General features: G+C 37.3%; 1 protein-coding gene across 1 annotated transcript in view; it reads left to right on the top strand.

Moving 5' to 3' along the window:
* LOC149224891 (protein MOR1-like) overlaps positions 1-18608 on the top strand; it is a 251649-nt gene that overhangs the window by 219554 nt on the left and 13487 nt on the right. Inside the window, exons 40-41 of the mRNA XM_089386325.1 lie at positions 1109-1185; positions 1285-1364. Of these exons, the coding sequence (XP_089242451.1) occupies positions 1109-1185; positions 1285-1364 (157 nt within the window). The remainder of the gene's footprint in view (positions 1-1108; positions 1186-1284; positions 1365-18608) is intronic.

Raw genomic sequence — 18608 nt, 5'->3', positions numbered from 1 at the left:
TAATTGGTGACTAAGGGACTCATTAATGAGAGGCACCACATGTAAAAAGAGGTCAAGAGAGGGAATGATCTCCACCATTGATCTAATGAGCTGAGATTTAATCTCAGTCATTAGATCTCGAGGGTTAGGGTTCTCTTCATTTAGAGAAAACAAAAAGGGAAAAGGCAAGGGATTCTCTCATTCATTCTTCGCTCAAGCTTTTGGAGAGGAGAAGGAGAGTCAAGGAGGAGAGGAGAGGTTGCCATAGCCATTGATTTGCAGGAGGAAAAGCAACTCTAAACCCAATCTACAGAAACCAAAAAGTACACAAGCTAGATAATAGTACTCAAAAGTAATACATATAGAAAGGAAATGCAATGTCAAACTTAAAATGGGGATGTCAAGTAACATTAGAGCTGGAACTAGAATGAGAAGAGGACTCCCCTGCAAATTCATTGATCATGATGGGGATGATACACTGTTTGATAATCTCATCTTAATAGAACCTGGGACTGATGGGACCAAGATGTTTGATCCTGAGTGGATGCTAACCATCTGCTGCAACTCTTCTAAGAGTCGAGGCCATTGGGAAAGATCAAGTGGTTCTGAGTTCTCGATACTGTGAGTGTGGACTCGCTCTTTAACATAATGTTTCTTTTACTTGTGCCAATATTAAATTTGATAGATTATTGATATATAAGTACCCAGAATTAAATAAGAAATCTTGTCTATCCATATAATCTATGATTGTACAGATAATTACCAGAACTCTTTTACCTATCCTGCTGCCATATTTGTCTTTGTCAATCCGTGGGGTTACCAGTCTCTAATTCTCATATTAATACTATTTTTTAATTGGTTGGCAAAACACCTCTCTCCATTACTTTTTAAATTTTATTATCTTTCTTTTTCCTAACGGCTCTTGTTGAAATCTCTTTCATTTAATGAGATATTCCTCTACTTCAGACCTAGCTTTTTAGAAGCTGAGTTACCTTCTTTTCATGTGCTTTTGTTATTAGATTTTAGTGTAGCTACATATTCGGAAGGGTCTTGTGACTGCAATCCATCTCCTAATCCTTCCATTTGACCAAGTCTTACTGCTTGTATTTGGTTCCTCTTAATTTTTCAGGTGAGGACATTTGGAGATTTGTTGGGAAGTTGGCAGATGCTCAAAAAAGTATGCTTGATGACAAGTTCAAGTGGAAGGTATGTTCAACTTACCCTCAAAAAATCTGAGTTTTCAATCTGTATTTTTTTAATGTCTTTATATTCATAGATTCTAGGTAACAATTTTGTGTTTATTAGGCTCGTGAAATGGACAAGAAAAATGAAGGAAAGCCTGGTGAGGCAAGAGCAGCATCAAGGCGTGCAGTCAGAGATAATGGGTATTTTTCTGTATTTTAATAATCAGTATTTGTTGAATTGATACTTTTATTGTTGATGCTTGTTCAAATTCTCTTTCTTTCCTTCATTCTTTTTGAAAATGGATTTCTTATTATCTGATACTAATAAAACTACAAAGCTCACATCAGATTAGCCTCCAGCTGATGTTGACAAACAGCCACCATTTTATACAGATTAATGATAGAGACTGTGCATGCCAATAGCAATAAATATCATAATGTCTAACATTAAATTCATGGCATCTGCATACTAAGTAATAAAGAAAATATCATCACTGGCCATAGTAAATGCCTTGAAATAGAGAACCAAATGAAACAATAAAAGCTTCATGCCAAAGTAAAGGCTCATGGCACAACAATCATTCACTGAGTAGCCAGTGGTGGATGGAAACTGTAGCCATCGTACCTACTAGCCACCCTAACCATCTTTCTCTGATATGTCAATTTATGAGACATCCCAGTCATCACCTAGTCATGTTTCTTTTTCTAGTGTATTTCCCACTACCTAGACATGCGGCAACCATGGCAGTGAAACAATATGTACTTGCACAGAATATACCAGGTCACCACAAGAGGCCTCATCCAAGTTTCTACAACAGGATCAGTCATACAACGTAGGCTTAAGACTTCCCAACTGTTTGATAGTGTGAGGCTTATCACCAACTTTTTCTTGAGTTATAATGTCAGGCAATCTACTGTGTAACACTATTTTGAGTTTAAGTTTTCGATTTTGATTCCCTCCTTAAGAGACTTGCTTATTTTGATTCTTTTGGGCTTTATCATGCTTCTTTGTATCTCTTGTAAAGTCAGTTTTTCTCCAGCTCTTTATTTGCTTTTTCTTTGGAGATGCTTTAGCACTCCCATTGCAGATTTTATCATTATATTTTTTACAATATTATGGCCATCTTTGACCACTTGTTGACATTCATAATTAGTGTAGTGTTTCCATCAGTTTAGTGCCATGTGAGCAGGATGACCCCGACAATGAGCAAATCATGCCCATAATATTCACCAACGTAGTTCAACAATGCTATGTGATGGGAAAAGTTTACATGCACAAAATAAATAACTGCTACATTTCAGTTATAACCCAAAACCATGTCATGTGAAATCATCATAATTCTAATTTTTTTTCTAAACAAGAACATGATTTTGGACCAGAAAATGAAAGTAAAGCCTTTCAACCATTAAATTAGTTACAGTTGAAGAAATATTTCTGGCCCGCACTGCCACCATCTATGTTACCAAACCCTCAGATTCTGTACTGGAATGCTTTCCAATATGAAAACTGGTAAACAAAGCCCTGTTAATATTACCGAAGTGTTTTCCAAAATGGGTTACATGCCCAAAATTATGCTGTCCACATTTCCTTGTAACAATAAAATAATTTCAGGTTTTTGTGGGCCCAAATCTTTTGGAAGCCTCTCAAACATAAAAGTTCAAAACTAAATGAAAACAACAGAATCTTAAATGATGCATTTTAGATTTCAAAGAAAAAAAGAGAATCAGCTTATAAAAGGATGGCTTCCTTGTGTGTGTGATGTCGTTTCCCTTTTTTAAATGAAAATGTAGGTGCCATTTTGGAAAGATATACCTGTTTCAGAAAATAAAACTGTTTCCATTTTGATTCCCTCCATAAGATCCTTGCTTATTTCTATTCTTTTGGGTTTTCTCAAGCTTCTTTGTATCTCTTGTAAAAACTTTTCTTCAGCTCTTTATTTGCTTTTTCTTTGGAGATGCTTTAGCACTCCCATTGCATATTTTATCATTATAATTTTTTGCAATATTATGGCCATCTTTGGCCACTTGTTGACATTTGTATTTAGTGTAGTGTTTCCATCAGTTTGATGCCTGAGCAGGATGACCCCGACAATTAGCAAATCATGCCCATAATATTCACCAACGTAGTTCAACACTTCCATGTGATGAGAAAAGTTTACATGCAAGAAATAAATAATTGCTTCATTACACCTCATTGAGTCCATTTACCTAATGTATTTACCCTAGGTAACAGTAAAAACATGATAATTACATTTACTTCATCAATTACATAAGTGAAAATTGATTTCCAAAGGTGAAAATCAAAACTGGAGCAAAACAGTGAAAAAATCAGGGAATTTTGCCCTATGCGCAGCGCCAACTTCAAGCTGATTTTTGAAGGGGTTGCTGATGTCCAAATTGAGCTCAGGATAGCTCATTGGAAAGCTTATACTGTCTACTTTCCATAAATGCCCTTGTTTCCCAAAAATGATAAGATTTGACCCTCTAAAAGGTCAATCTCCCAAGACTGCTTCTGTGCGCAGCACCTAGCTGAAAAAGAGGGCAGAAAGGTGAATTTTGAGGTTTTTTTGGCCATTTCTCCCTGTCCAATGGTCCAAATTTGGTGTGCCAATAGTCAAAAGTGTATGTTCTTGGCCTTCTGAATCCAATGGTAGTCTTGGTTTTCCATTTGGAGGCCTCAAGAAGATGCACAGCGCCCTCACCTCCAATGTTGCGCAAAAGACCCAAAAATGTCAAAAGTGCCCAAATCTTGTCAAAATTGGTGCATAAACTGTTGATGAAGTGTGCTAGGCATGGAAAGAGGCCTCAGCAAGGATATCCAACTTTCCTTTCTCCTCTTGCACCTTTAGGGTTTCAAGCTTTGACTTCATTTTCTTGAGCTTGGACCTTGCTATTTGGCTTCTTTGGCAATAGTACTTTGCCATCCTCCTCTGTATGTCATTTTCCCTTTTAGCCTTGTCTAGGAGCTTTTCAAGATGGTTGTTCACCCTCTCAAGCCAATGCTCCCTATTTTCATTGATCATTATGGCCATTTGCTCATTTAGGGTAAGCTCATTGGCTAGTTCAGCTTCTTTCTGTTTTTCTAGTTCCAATGCTCTTTTTAGGCCTCTGGTCCTTGGCCTTTTTCTTGGCACTTGTTCTTCCAACTCATCATCATATTCTCCATATGCTTCATCAAGTAAGGCCTTAGCCTTTTCTGCCTCTCTTTGTGCTTTTATGAATTTCACTTCATCAATGAAGTGCTTTGTCTTCAGCTGCTTATTCTCCTGCTTGTAGAAGTTAATGACAAATCTGGCCTTGTCAAGATTAGTTTGGAGTTCTCTAATCTTGGCATCCTTCCCCTTGAGGACTATGCTAATGTCCTCATAGTCATCCTACTCACTTAGATCAACAAGCTCAAAATCTTGTTTTGTCTCATGGAGGTCCTCCTCCTGCTACTAGATTTCTACCTCTGTCATCTTTTCTTTACCTTTGTGTACCTGCTTTGTTGATGAAGAAGGCAAGGCCCCTCCCACAATCTATGGGGCAAACACCTGCCTATGGCCTCTCTGATAAGTATGTGCCAATGTGCTCAAATCTGCCCTCTTAGGCTTGATGACCTCAGCTCTGCCAGGTAACCCTGCATGATCATGAAATGGTGATGATGGTGGTGAAATAGGCTGAGATGATGGAGGGATAGATGTAGTGGGCTGAGATGGAGGGGGTATGTCTTCATCATGATGATCAGTGGGATGAGATGAAGATGGCATATCTTGAGCATGTGGAGGTTTTGGAGCAGTGAAAATATGATTGGCAATGAAAGTGTCCCATGCAATGTTCAGCTAGTTAAGGTGATGGAGGACAATGATCTTGATTAGAGAGTGATGGAAAAGACTGTTCATTTGCTGCTCATACCTTTTTCCCTGAACTGTGTATGCCATTTTCTCAATGCTCCTAAACAAATAATAAGGGATATTGAGCATTCTGACTCTTGTGAAGTGCATGAGCAATCTGATATGGTATGAATAAAGTCTGGAAAATTTGCCTTCACAAGTACAGTACTTCACGATGCTTCTCATCATGGGAGCATATGTACCAAGAAGGTAGATGAAAGGGAAGAATCCCTTTCTCTCATTTCTATATCGAGGCTTCAAATATGGCTCATAATACTGATGATCTAGGTTTTGAGCTTTAAACCACCTTTCACCCACATTAGGTATTCCAGTAGCAACAGCAATAATGTCTGAGGATATGGTGAAGGTTACCCCAACAAGGGTCACTTGATTGTCTTCAAGATTTGAAATGAACACTCTAGTCAAAACAGGATGGCTTTGGACTCTTTGTACCATCACACAAAAATCAAAACATCCCAAATGCTTGAAGGAAGTGACTGTCATAGGTGAGGCCATTAACTCTCTGGTGTTGGTAGGTTCAAACCTCAAGATTCTTCCTCCTTTGTGTGGTTTTCTTTCTTCTTGGTCTTCTTCCTCTAAAAAATCTTTGTTTTCTTCCTCCATTATGTGTTTTCTTTCCTCTTGCTTGAAACCCTAGGGATTAGGAAATAGGAGTGGGAATGGGGTAGGAAAAATTTAGGGAGTGGAGGAAGGGATTAGGGAATTTAGGGAAGTGATAGGGGAGTGAAATGTGTATGGGATTTAGGATTTGATATTTAATTACAGGTATGTAGTATGGCTGCCTAGGGATTTTGTTGCCTAGGAATGGTGCTTTGGGGTTTGCTCAAGCAATGATAGGAGGCAAATGGAGTTGGGTTAGATGCTAGGAAGGCCTTTATACATGAGTGAAATTGATCATTAGCTTTAAAAACCCACTTTCTAATGTTTCTCTTCTCCTTTTGAAATGGTTGCTAATTTCCTTTCTGACTTTCTTCTTTGCAGGTGGATGATGCTAGAGTGTTGGCACTCTTCACATTTGATTTTGCTTTGGATGGAGTTGGCACATATTTTTCTTAGTTGACAGCTCAGGAATAGTAACTTATTACATATAATGAACATAAAATTACATAAATTGGAAAAAATATTACATCTCTATTTTTTGAAATAAAATTACAATCTGAAATAGAACTGATACTTGAAATAAAAATTAGAACTTGGGCAAGCATAGCCACATATTTGCAAATCCTCTTTAAATGAAAAAGGGATATTATTTTGTTCACTCTCATACTTTTTGCTGGCCTTATGCAGTGAAATGGTGTTTTATTGGACTTTGGAGAATGAAAACTAGTGACCTGATGGGACCTTGAATGATCAGACTCCATGTGGACTTGACTGACACAAAACATGATGAAATGAGCTTTTATGATCAATGTATGCTCAATAAGACCAATGTTTTAAAACTCCAACTCTGACACCGACTCAGCCGGGTCAACTCCAACTTCGACTCCGACTTGGTATCAACTCGGCCGGCTCGATTTCAATGACTCGGTCGTTGTAAAAAATACATTAAATATTTAATTTTTTTATAAAAAAACATAATTTTAAAGATTTTCATTCATGTTTCCAAACACATAGCATTAGAATATAGATAGAAGACAACATATGATCAAAGCAGGCTCATGTATATATCCATTATATCAAAATGGCACCCAGTGCATTGTCCAATACATACATGATGATGATGTAGAGAACCGATATCAAAACAAAAACACATAACAAATGATGCAAGATATTTTGATTATTAGAACATGGAAAATTCAATCCAAAAATTTGCACAGTAAGGATGAAATTGCTTTTTTTTAGTTAAGCAGTATCAGTCTGTTCGTCCACTTCAAGTGGCTTTATTAAATTACCCTTAATCTCCATGTTCTATTTTGGATGTCCGGTTAATCCTTGAATTCTGTTTTGGAGGAAAAGGAAGATGCATAGAGAAAAACATTTCTATGCATGGGACATAAACTGTGCCTATTGCATGATGCATCAAAGGAGTGGATGGCACATTATTCTATAAAACTTAGGCATTGCTGATGATATTTCATGGATCAGAACAACTATTGTAGAAGGTGTGGTGACAAGAAGGAGAAAATGAACAAATTATTGGATTTATAATTATATTAATTTGTACTTCATCGAACGGAGAGATTCTTCTATTACTGTAATTATGTTTGTCTCTAAATTTCCTTTAGGCTTGAAATTGACACATTTGTGTCAATACTTTTCAAAAGAGGATATGTGAAAGGTCGTGGTCTTTGTGAGGTTAGTGGGATTTGGTGATGTGCTATATGCAGCTAGTCAACTCACACTTCTGCAACAAATATTACAACTAACACACACTTCTGCATCAAATATTGATGTTCGAGTTGTGTTTTAGAAACTATACATTTTGCAAGGTGAAACCCAGTTTTCTATGGGATTCAATTTCCGATTCTGTAGGCTCCTAGTCTATCATTTGCGATTCAAATAGCCAATAATCAGAAAGTTCGTTTGCATGTTAAAATGTCACAGTGAATTCAGTTTTCGAAAGAACATTGAATCTTTTGACTAATGATACTTAAGTTATTCCAGGCAATTCATCCGTAGCCTGGGCCTCTTTTTCTAACTCGGCTGGGTTAATGTTGGCTCGGTATTAACCCGGCCGGCCGAACCGAATCCAAGGCCAAGTCAATTTTTTTTGGCCTGGCTCGGACCAACTCGGCCGAGTCGGTTCCGAGTCGACCAGTTTTGAAAACAGTGAGTAAGACACAAGAAGGTGGGCCAACAAATATTGATTTTTTGGGAGAGTAGGGCTTTTGACATAGGGCTACCATCAGTGAGTAAATTTTTGAATGAGGACCTAGGTGGAATGACAAAAATTTCAGAATGGGACCCTAATATGATATAAAAGAGGAGTTTTGATCATTGATGGCAGTATGCAAACACTGACTCTAACACCACCAACTCATCCTCAGAAGCACTTAGCTTCCTCAAATTGGTGATCATAGGTGTAGACATCGACCTACAATCCTCCTTCCTAAATTTCCTCAAAATCTAGATGGAGGACTTGCCTTGCCCTAGTAAAATCTCTCTTGGTTGTTGCCACACCTCCAATCCCAAGAAGTAATGCATAAAACCAATGTCCTTCATCTCAAACTCCAAAGCAAGGTCCTCCTTGCACATCCCAATGAGCCTCTCTGATCTTGTCAATAAGAGATCATTAACATAGAGGACCAAGATGAGATGCTCGCCCTCAACAAGTACATAGTACAAGTTTGAGTCCACCTCACTCTTGTTGAAGCCCAATCGAAGTAGGTACCCATCAATCTTGGAGTACCATGTGCAAGGCGCTTGCTTGAGTCCTTATAAAGCCTTCTTTAGTCTGCATACATGAGACTCCCACACATGCACCTCAAAGCCCTAAGGTTACTCAATATACACCTCTTCCTCAATCACGCCATTGAGGAAGGTGATCTTCACATCCATCTGATGTATCCTCCACTCCATCTCTGAAGCAATAGAAATGACCGCCCTCATAGATGCATATTTGAGGATAGGTGCAAATGTCTCCTCATAGTCTATTGTAAAGCCTTAAATTTAAAACTTTTAACATGATATAACCATTCAGAATATCAGAATTTATCAATTTGATGTTGAGTACTTACCTATGGTTTTTGTGGTTGAAGATGCTTCTAATTTGCTCCAGTTCCTGCTCTCGTTACCAAAAGACCAAAAACCTCCTAGCTAAATTGGGTACAATCTCGGTACCCAGCTCCAAAATACTTCAAATTCGAAGTAATTTAGCCCCTGTGCCCAAAAGTTTCAAGAACAATTGCTCAAATCTCCAACTCTCAGTTTTCGTCTCTCAGTTCAGATCTCCAATTCTCAATTTCAAACTCTCAGCTCAATAATTCAATCTTCAGTTCTGTGTTTCCCACTGTTCTTTTTCCCAATTCTCAATTTCAGTCTCTCAGTTTAGATCTCCAATTCTCAATTTTAGTCTCTCAATTTAGATCTCCAATTCTCAATTTCAATCTCTTAGTTTAGATCTCCAATTCTCAATTTCAATCTCTCAGCTCAGCAATTCAATCTTCAGTTCCGCGTTTTCCTCTATTCTTTTTCTCCTTTTCTCGATCTCTCTGCGTACATGGATAAATAAGTTTTCTTAGGCGATTGTCGTCTCATCCACTGCTCTCACCAGATTTTTATTTGCTTAGTCATATAGTTACATGTAACCTCCACGTGTTTATTCCTATAAGTGAATATATACATAGAAGGTATTTGTCATGACAAATACATAACATTAACTTTACATTTTTAATTATATTATTTAAATACAATGAATAGTTATACCAAGGGATAGTATTAAGTGTTTGTTATATTGAATAATTATTTTTAACTTTCAATATTTTAATTATAATATTTAAATTAAAATGAATATTTATACATATTTACATTAACAGGATTGGAAGTGTAAATTTTATTAAATAACCTTATAATTACGAAAATCTTTTAATATATATATTTTGAGAGTGTCGAATTTTAGGCAATATTTCCCTTCTTAATGATTTTAGGAACTTAACCCTTTATCCTTCGTTTAAACATCTTTCGTAATTATTTAATAAGTATACTAGTGTAAGACATGCGATGTATGCATATTTAGCTATCATATGCATATATCATATGTTTACTAATACCTTTTTGCTTATAAATCCAAAATGGGCCATTACATTACTTCCTCCCTTCAGAAAACTTCGTCCCAAAATTAGGGTTTATATAATATATTAGTAATTGTTTTAGTGATTAGTGTGATTATGTAAGGATTACACCTCAAGGTTGAATTTCTGTTTGAATATTTATAGGTTTATAAATTTAATAGTTATACCATGTCCCAACTAAGCTCTTAAGTTATTCTAGAATCATCCTATCCTTCATATTCTCTTCCACTTCCATCCTATCCGTTCTCTACTGGAGTATGCCATGGTGTCAGCTATACTAATCTAATTATTCATAGACCCTAAGGATGACAGCATCGACTATATCAACCTGACTTCCTAGTAGGCATCCGGCAGTCATCATCACACGTCACGCTCACAGAGTTTTCCCATGACTCCAGGTTTTGGAAGATAAACGGTGGGTAATACCTCCACCCCTCCTAGTGGGACCAGGGTCAACACCCTATCATGGAATCTCATTGAGGAGGGCCCATGAGGCCTGAAAGAGTTCGAACCCAAGCTCTGATACCAGTTTGTAAAGCCTTAAATTTAAAAATTTAACAAGATATAACCATTTAGAATATCAGAATTTATCAATTTGATGTTGAGTACCTATGTGGGGTTTTGGTGGTTGAAGATGCTTCTTATTTGCTCCAATTCCCGCTCCCGTTACTAAAAGATCAAAAACCTCCTAGCCAAATTGGGTACAATCTCTGTACCCAGCTCCAAAATACTTCAAATTCAAAGTAATTTGGCCCCCGTGCCCAAAAGTTTCAAGAACATTTGCTCAAATCTCCAATTCTCAATTTCAGTCTCTTAGTTCAGATCTCCGATTCTCAATTTCAATCTTGTAGCTCAGCAATTCAATCTTCAATTCCGCATTTCCCTCTGTTCTTTTTCCCCTTTTCTCGATCTCTTTGTGTACATGGATAAATAAGTTTTCTTAGGCGGTTGTCGTCTCATCCACTACCCTCTCGAGATTTTTATTTGCTTAGTCATATAGTTACGAGTAACCTCCAAGTGTTTATTTGTATAAGTGAATATATACATAGAAGATAGTTGTTATGTTAAATACATAACATTAACTTTTACATTTTTAATTATATTATTTAAATACAATGAATAGTTATACCAAGGCATATTATTAAGTGTTTGTTATATTAAATAATTATTTTTAACTTTTAATATTTTAATTATAATATTTTAATTAAAATGAATATTTATACATATTTACATTAACAGGATTGGAAGTGTAAATTTTATTAAATAACTTTATAACTACAAAAATCTTTTAATATATATATTTTGAGAGTGTCGAATTTTAGGCAATATTTCTCATAATGATTTTAGGTACTTAATCCCTTTATCCTTCGTTTAAACATCTTTCGTAATTATTTAATAAGTATACTAGCATAAGACATGCGATGTATGCATATGTAGTTATCATATGCATATATTATATATTTACTAATACATTTTTGCTTATAAATCCAAAATGGGTCATTACATTACTTCCTCCCTTCAAAAAACTTCGTCCCGAAGTTAGGGTTTATATCATATATTAGTAATTGTTTTAGTGATTAGTGTGATTATGTAAGGACTACACCTCAAGATTGAATTTATGTTTGAATATTTATAGGTTTATAAATTTATTAGTTATGCCCTATCCCAACTAGGCTCTCAAGCTATTCTAGAATCATCTTATCCGCCATATTCTCTTCCGCTGCCATCCTATCCATCCACTACTAGAGTATGTCATGGCGTCAGCTATACTGATCTAACTATTCATAGACCCTAAGGATGACAGCGTCGACTATATTGACCTGACTTCCCAGTAGGCATCCAACAGTCATCATCACACGTCCAGGGGAGCATGACTCGCACAATCCTCCCATGACTCCAAATTTTGGAGGATAAACAGTGGGTAATACCTCCACCCCTCCTAGTGGGACCAGGGTCAACACCCTATCATGGAATCTCATTAAGTAGGGCCTATGAGGTCCGAAAGAATTTGAACCCAAGCTATGATGCCAGTTTGTAAAGCCTTAAATTTAAAATTTTTAACAGGATATAACCATTCAGAATAACAGAATTTATCAATTTGATGTTGAGTACCTACCTAGGGTTTTTGTGGTTGAAGATGCTTCTGATTTGCTCCAGTTCCCGCTCCCATTACCAAAGGACCAAAAACCTCGCAGCCAAACTGAGTACAATCTCAGTACCCAGCTCCAAAATACTTCAAATTCGAAGTAATTTGGCCCCCGTGCCCAAAGGTTTCAAGAACAATTGCTCAGATCTCCAATTCTTAATTTTAGTCTCTCAGTTCATATCTCCAATTCTCAATTTCAATCTCTCAACTCAACAATTCAATCTTCAGTTCCGCATTTCCCTCTGTTCTTTTTCCCCTTTTCTCAATCTCTCTTTGTACATGGATAAATAAGTTTTCTTAGGTAGCCGCCATCTCATCCACCACCCTTCCCAGATTTTTATTTGCTTACTCATATAGTTATGTGTAACCTCCAACTGTTTATTCATATAAGTGAATATATACATAGAAGATAGTTGTCATGTTAACTACATAATATTAACTTTTACATTTTTAATTATATTATTTAAATACAATGAATAGTATATGTTTAGTCAATTTAGTGTTATCTAAATTGCTAGTATTTATTGTCAACCCGGGGCTCGTAAGCTGATGAAGTGAGGGTGTACTATATGTACTTAAGTAACCTCTTAGAGTTTTTCTTATCGTTGGGGGGTGTTGTTGTGGTTAATTATGTTCCTAAGATGGAGTGAGAATTTATAAACAAGTGAATGATGGTGTGTGTGTAGAGTGAATTCTAAATGAGTGGAAGTGTGTGTGGAGTGGTCTCTAACTAATTGCTTGAAAGGAAATGCTTGGAAAGAATAAATGAATTGAAATGACTTGAAATAAACTTGAAAGCAAATGACCACTACCAATGGCACTAGACACCGTTCAAGTTGCTGCTAATAAAAGAAAAGAGAATCACTTTTAAAACCCAAGAATAAAGATTATCTCTCTCTAACTCGATGCTTCAAAGCACATGTACTGTGTAAAGCACGGAAAGAAAGTAGCTTAAGTGGAATTTATAAAAGTGAGAAAAATATGCTTGAAAGACTAATGATAATAATTTGCTATTTCTAATTCTCTACTTCAGCCATATGTACTATGGAAAGCATGATTAGAAAGTAGTGAGGAAATAGTCTAGGAAGCACTTTAAAATCAAAAACTTTTACTCTAAAGACTAGTGGTAATGATTTACTCTTTCTAACTCGATGCTTCAAAGCACATGTACTGTGTAAAGCACGGAAAGAAAGTAGCTTAAGAACAGTCCAAAAAGTACCCAAACAAGCTGCAAGTTAGTGATATTTTGATCTTAAAAGATAATAATTTGTGATGAAGATCATTCATGTATGTTAACAGCTCTTTGAGAAATAAGATTAAAAACTAACTATAAAGACAAAGGCAGCACTTGAATTGTCAACTTCAAATACCATTAGCTGTAAAGCAAACACAACACATATAAAAATAAATCCCGGGCTAAAAGAAACCTGCAAAGAAATAACACTGATCAGCTGAAAATAAAGGAAAACAAGTAAATGAAACTATACATGCTTAAGGAAATAAATAAGAGAATAATGAAATGCTGCACATAAAATACTTTACAAAGGCTGAGACGAGCAGGGGCCCTCTGTTCATTCAGCCACAAGAAAACTCAGAGATCTGGAAACTTCAAAACGGTGCTATGTCTATTCCTCCATTTGCAAAAAGTATACAAAACAGAGTGCTGGAATAGCACTAGAAAACAGAGTTCACAAAGCTCTTAAATTCCACACAAGTTCAGAAAATTACAACTAATCCAAAGTTCTTTGAGCGTACGCAGACGCATCAATTTATAGGAGTTTCTAAGATAGCCTACTCGTACAGCTAGTTAACAGAAAAACAATAAAACAGTATGCGTATTAAAGGTCCTTTGACACATCACGGCTGCGTGGACGAGTTTAGTGGTTCTGTCGACATGGATAATAAATCCTATGTTGGATTACGTCCCCTGCCATCTGTAGAACATGGACAAATCACCATTTAAGGTGACGTGACCAAACAGCTTTCAAACACCGTTTAAACCACCTTGAGTTGACCGTGGCTTAACCAGCTTTGACCATGGGTAAAAATGACGTGGATGGCTGGAACAAAGGGACAGGAACCTCGAGCACGCTGATACCTGAGTGCCCATGTGGCTCGTCTAGCAAACCGACACGTGGATCATAGTGTTTAACAAAAAGGCTGCAGGATCTTCAGATAGCTGCGGGATTCCTGCAAGTAAGTCAAAAACTAAACAAATAGTCATCCATTAGCAAAACTTGCTTGATCATGCTTATTGACACTGAATGTAATGATCTGAGAGGTTTTATGGTGAAAATGAGGCAAAAGTGAAGGAAAGATAAGGAAAAGTTGAGGAAAATGGTAGACAAATAGGTGTAGAATAGAGGTTCTACATACCCCCACTCCGAGGGTATTGCATGTCCTCATGCAATGAAAACACAATTCAGTCCATCTGCTGGGATGCCTCAGCTAGGACATCCAACCTCCTTCTCTTCCTTTGTGTAGAAACATTAACCTTTGGCCTCTTGAACATGCATCTGAATTTCAAGTTAATTAAGGCTCTGTTCAGCCTTCTGCATCTCTTCTTGAGTCTGTTGTGTTTCTTCTGCCACATGCTCATGTGAAGATAGGTATTATCTTGGATTGCCTTGGCAATATCAGCTTGCTGCTTCATTTCTTCATTTCTCTGTTTAATGTGACGGTTCAGCACTTCAAGTTCATAGATTTCTTGTTTAAGTAAATCTATTTGCTGCTCATGAGGTATGACATTACTTGGGCCAGCAGTGTTTTGCTCCAATGTCTCATAATAGTTGTACACCTCTTGTTGAACTGGGTCAACAATTGGTGACCTCCTTGGACTATATTCATGCTCAATTTCAGTTTCAAACTCCGGCTGAAATGGACTGTCTTCTCTTGGAGGAGTAGCTGCCTCATGTGATGGACTATCCTCAAGGTCTGCTTTTGTAGCACCCTTCTCAGGTGTGCCAAGATCAACGAAGAGTGTCCTTGTGGCTTTCCTTTTATTCTGCAATCTACTACTCCTTCTTACCGTGGCAGCACTCTGTGTTTCTTTTTGTGCCTTTTCCCTTGGTTTTTGAACTTTTACTTTCTCGGAGAGGGCAGTTTTCTCATGGAGTTTAGCTACCCTTTGTGCTAAAGGCTGGTTATCTCTTTCTTCACCACTAGAATGCTCTGGGGTCTGGTCAGTTTCTCGGATTATGGATTTCCCCTTATCTTGTTTTTGTTTCTTTTTGTCCTCTCTTTTCTTTTTGGCAGCTTCCTTGGCAAGTTCAGCGAGGGTTTCTGAGATGACCTCTTGAGCACTGTCTTCAGTGGGTTCAATCTCAGGTTCAGGATGATGGACTTCTATTTCTGCCACAGTTTGTTCTTCTAAGATATCAGTCTCAGAGATACTTTCTTTTCTCTTCCTTCTGCTTTTTCTAGGTATAGAAGACTCTCCAGGCTCTGCAAAATGATTCCTTACAAGGAATTTTTCCCATGTGTCTTGTTTTTCTTTTAACTGTTCTTCTATCAATAATTTTACAAGACCATGGTGACAGAGGTAAGCTTCTACATTTCGTGGATTTCGTTGAGCCATGGAACACATTTTCCTAAGGCTTTGAAATAGGAAATAAGGAAGGTTTATATCATGTTCTCCTTGAAACTGCAGCATAATTTTACCATGATAGACATACAACACTCCAAATCTCCCTTCACAGGTGAAAAACTTTTGTACTAATAACAATAGAATTTTCCATTCTTCTTTAACATGGGAAATTGGAATTCCTTTGGTGAAAACACTTGTGTCCATACCTGGGTTTTTAAAAATCCGCTTCCATTGTTGATCCTGGACTGCTCGGTTTTTGAACCAACGTTCACCGGTTTGTGGAAGAGAGGTAGCCCTTGCTATGCTTCCTTCGCTGACTGTAATTGTTAAATCACCCACAATTGCCTGACTGTCTTTATCCTTAAATGATCTTGCAAAGGCTTTGGTTACTTCCTTATGGTAGCCCTTAAACTTTCTGATACATTGTAACCAATTGGCTTTTTGTAGTGCCTCCTCAACCTGAGGATATGCCTCCAAGAATTTCGAACCTTCGGGTTCAGCCCTCAAAAGCTTTCCCATCGACTCTTCAGCTCTTGTTTAAACACAAATTTGATGGTGACCTTACACAGTAACTCCGTAACTTCACACAGTAACTCCTCGGTTCCTGTTCAGACTTTGTGGAACAGAGGGTATACGGTGCATTAACAGCCTCAGACACCGGGAATTCACGGCTTGAATTTAGAGTTAAGCGGTGGAATTAGCGTGGACACAGTGAAAACGGTGACTAACAGTTGTAATACGACTATATCACAGGTTTACGGGCTATACGGCAGAGGGAAAACAGAGGATGGTTTATGGAGGTAATCGTAGTGAGTGAAAACGAAATAAGGGAGATGATGGCGAGGAATAGGGTGTTATGAGCATAGAGGGTTTTGAAATAATGAACGGAACGGCTACATTCTTTAATCTCGGCTGTGGAGTGACACATGGCTGTGGAACGAGAACTGAGAGACGTAATGCGGTAGGTTACGTCATTAGGGTACAAGACCTTAATGACCGAAACAGCCACATGTAATTTCAAAAATCGTGGTTATTATGAGCTGGTAGACGTGGAGGATTCGGAGATTTGTGGTCGCATGGGAAAAAGAAAATGGGTAATCATTACGTTTAGTGGCCAACAAGACATAACCCAGAAAATTCCGCATAATGAAATAACCATAGGTTTAGAGTTTTGAACATACCTCGGATCACTTTTGATTTGATTTGGCTTCTGATGATTTGCTACTAACCTTTTGTTAACTTTATTGCTAGCACATGACCTTTTCTCCTTGTCTTTGATGATTTTGAACTGTAAATATTTTCTTCAGACAAACTGTGTTTCTTGTGCAGGTACAGAAGGCTGCAGGAAAGCTAATCGGCTGCAGGATTGTCAAATGGCTGCAGAAACTGTAATGAAGTCTTCTAGCTGCATAAAATACTTTAGTTGCCAAAAAAAAAACTTTATTAATGAAGTGAAATGGAATGAAGGAATGAATGAGTGAGTGGAAAGCAGTGAGGTGAAGTGAAGATGGTAAGATGGAAGAAAATGGTGAGATGAAATAAATGAAATGGAAATGAAAGAGAGAGAGATTTTTTTTTTTTTTTTGGAAAACATTAGGTGTCAGGTGACCCTGATTTTCACCTTATGTTTTCTGCATGAGACTGCCAATCAGAGATTGGTTTTCAGGCTCATACATTTATTCATTTTTCCCTTTTTTTTCTTTTTTTTCTTTTTTTTTTTTTTTTTTTTGGAATTGAAAGAAACAGAGATTAGGCTGATGGAGGAGAAGAATTCTTCTCCACCAGCCTCATTTCAGAATCGCCTTGGAATAACTTAACAAACTCCTCTTTTGAGAGTGGCTTGTGGTAGACTTTTAACCGGTGGCCATTCACAATAAAGGGAGTTTGAAGTTCATCAATAGTCTTCACTCTAACTGCTCCATTATTAAAGACTTCATCAATCTCATATGGCCCAAGCCAATGAGTTTGAAATTTTCCTTTGAAGTCCTTAAATTTTGAATCAAACAAGAGTGTCCAATCACCCTTTTGAAACTTCTTCTCTTTGATATGTCGATCATGCCATTTGCTTCTTTGGTGCTGAACTAGATCGGTTCTTAGAATTGCATCTTGTCTCATTTCATCTAGTTCATTTAATTGGTCCATTCTGTGCTTCTGGGCTTCTGATAAGCTCATCCCCAATTGAACTGCTGTCTTGAAGGTCTTGATTTGGAACTCAATGGGGAACAGGACTTCCTTCCCATAAACAAGTTCATAGGGAGAATGTCCTGTAGTGTTCCTCCATGTAGTTCTATAGGCCCATAAGGCTTCAGGAAGCCTTTCTGCCCAATCTCTTCTATGAAGATGAACAGTCTTTGTGATGATGCTTTCAAGAACTTTATTTGTAGATTCTACTTGACCATTCGCTTGCGGATGGTATGGAGTAGATGTTCTATGCTTAATCTTATATTCCTCCATCAGCTTTTCCACCATCCTTGATGTGAACTGGCTTCCCTGATCTGTTACAATTTCTCTTGGGACACCAAAACGAGTGAAAATATCCTTGAAAAGAAATTGAACAACTGAATTTTCAGTAGCAGAAGTTAATGCTATAGCTTCTACCCACTTGGTAACATAATCAGTACAAACCAGTATATATCTATTTTGCTTGGATGGCGGATTAATTGGTCCAACAAAATCTAGAGCCCATTTCTCGAAAGGTTCGATGCATACCTGTGGCTGTAGTGGCATTTCATTTGAAAGAGTTGGTCTCCCAGTTCTTTGACAACTGTCACACCTTTTAACATATTGCTTTGCATCCTTAAAGAGAGAAGGCCAATAATATCCTGATGAAAGGATTTTATAGGCAGTCCTCTTATCAGAAAAATGTCCGCCACAAGGTTCGTCATGACATGCCTTAAGGATGTCAGGCATCTCATCCTCTCGTACACATCTTCTGATCATCAAATCTGGCCCTGTTCTGAACAATTCATTAGAAATCCAAGAATAAAGTGAACTATCCTGAATGATTTTCCTTTTCTCATTAGGAAATAAATGTAAAGGTAATTTTCCAGTAACTAAATAATTAGCAATATCAGCATACCAAGGGGTTTT

Source organism: Pinus tabuliformis, chromosome Q, assembly GCF_031772625.1.
Source record: "Pinus tabuliformis cultivar Carrire ecotype Pingquan chromosome Q, CPIR1, whole genome shotgun sequence".
Classification (NCBI taxonomy): domain Eukaryota; kingdom Viridiplantae; phylum Streptophyta; class Pinopsida; order Pinales; family Pinaceae; genus Pinus; species Pinus tabuliformis.
This window is presented reverse-complemented; position numbering and strand designations above follow the sequence as displayed.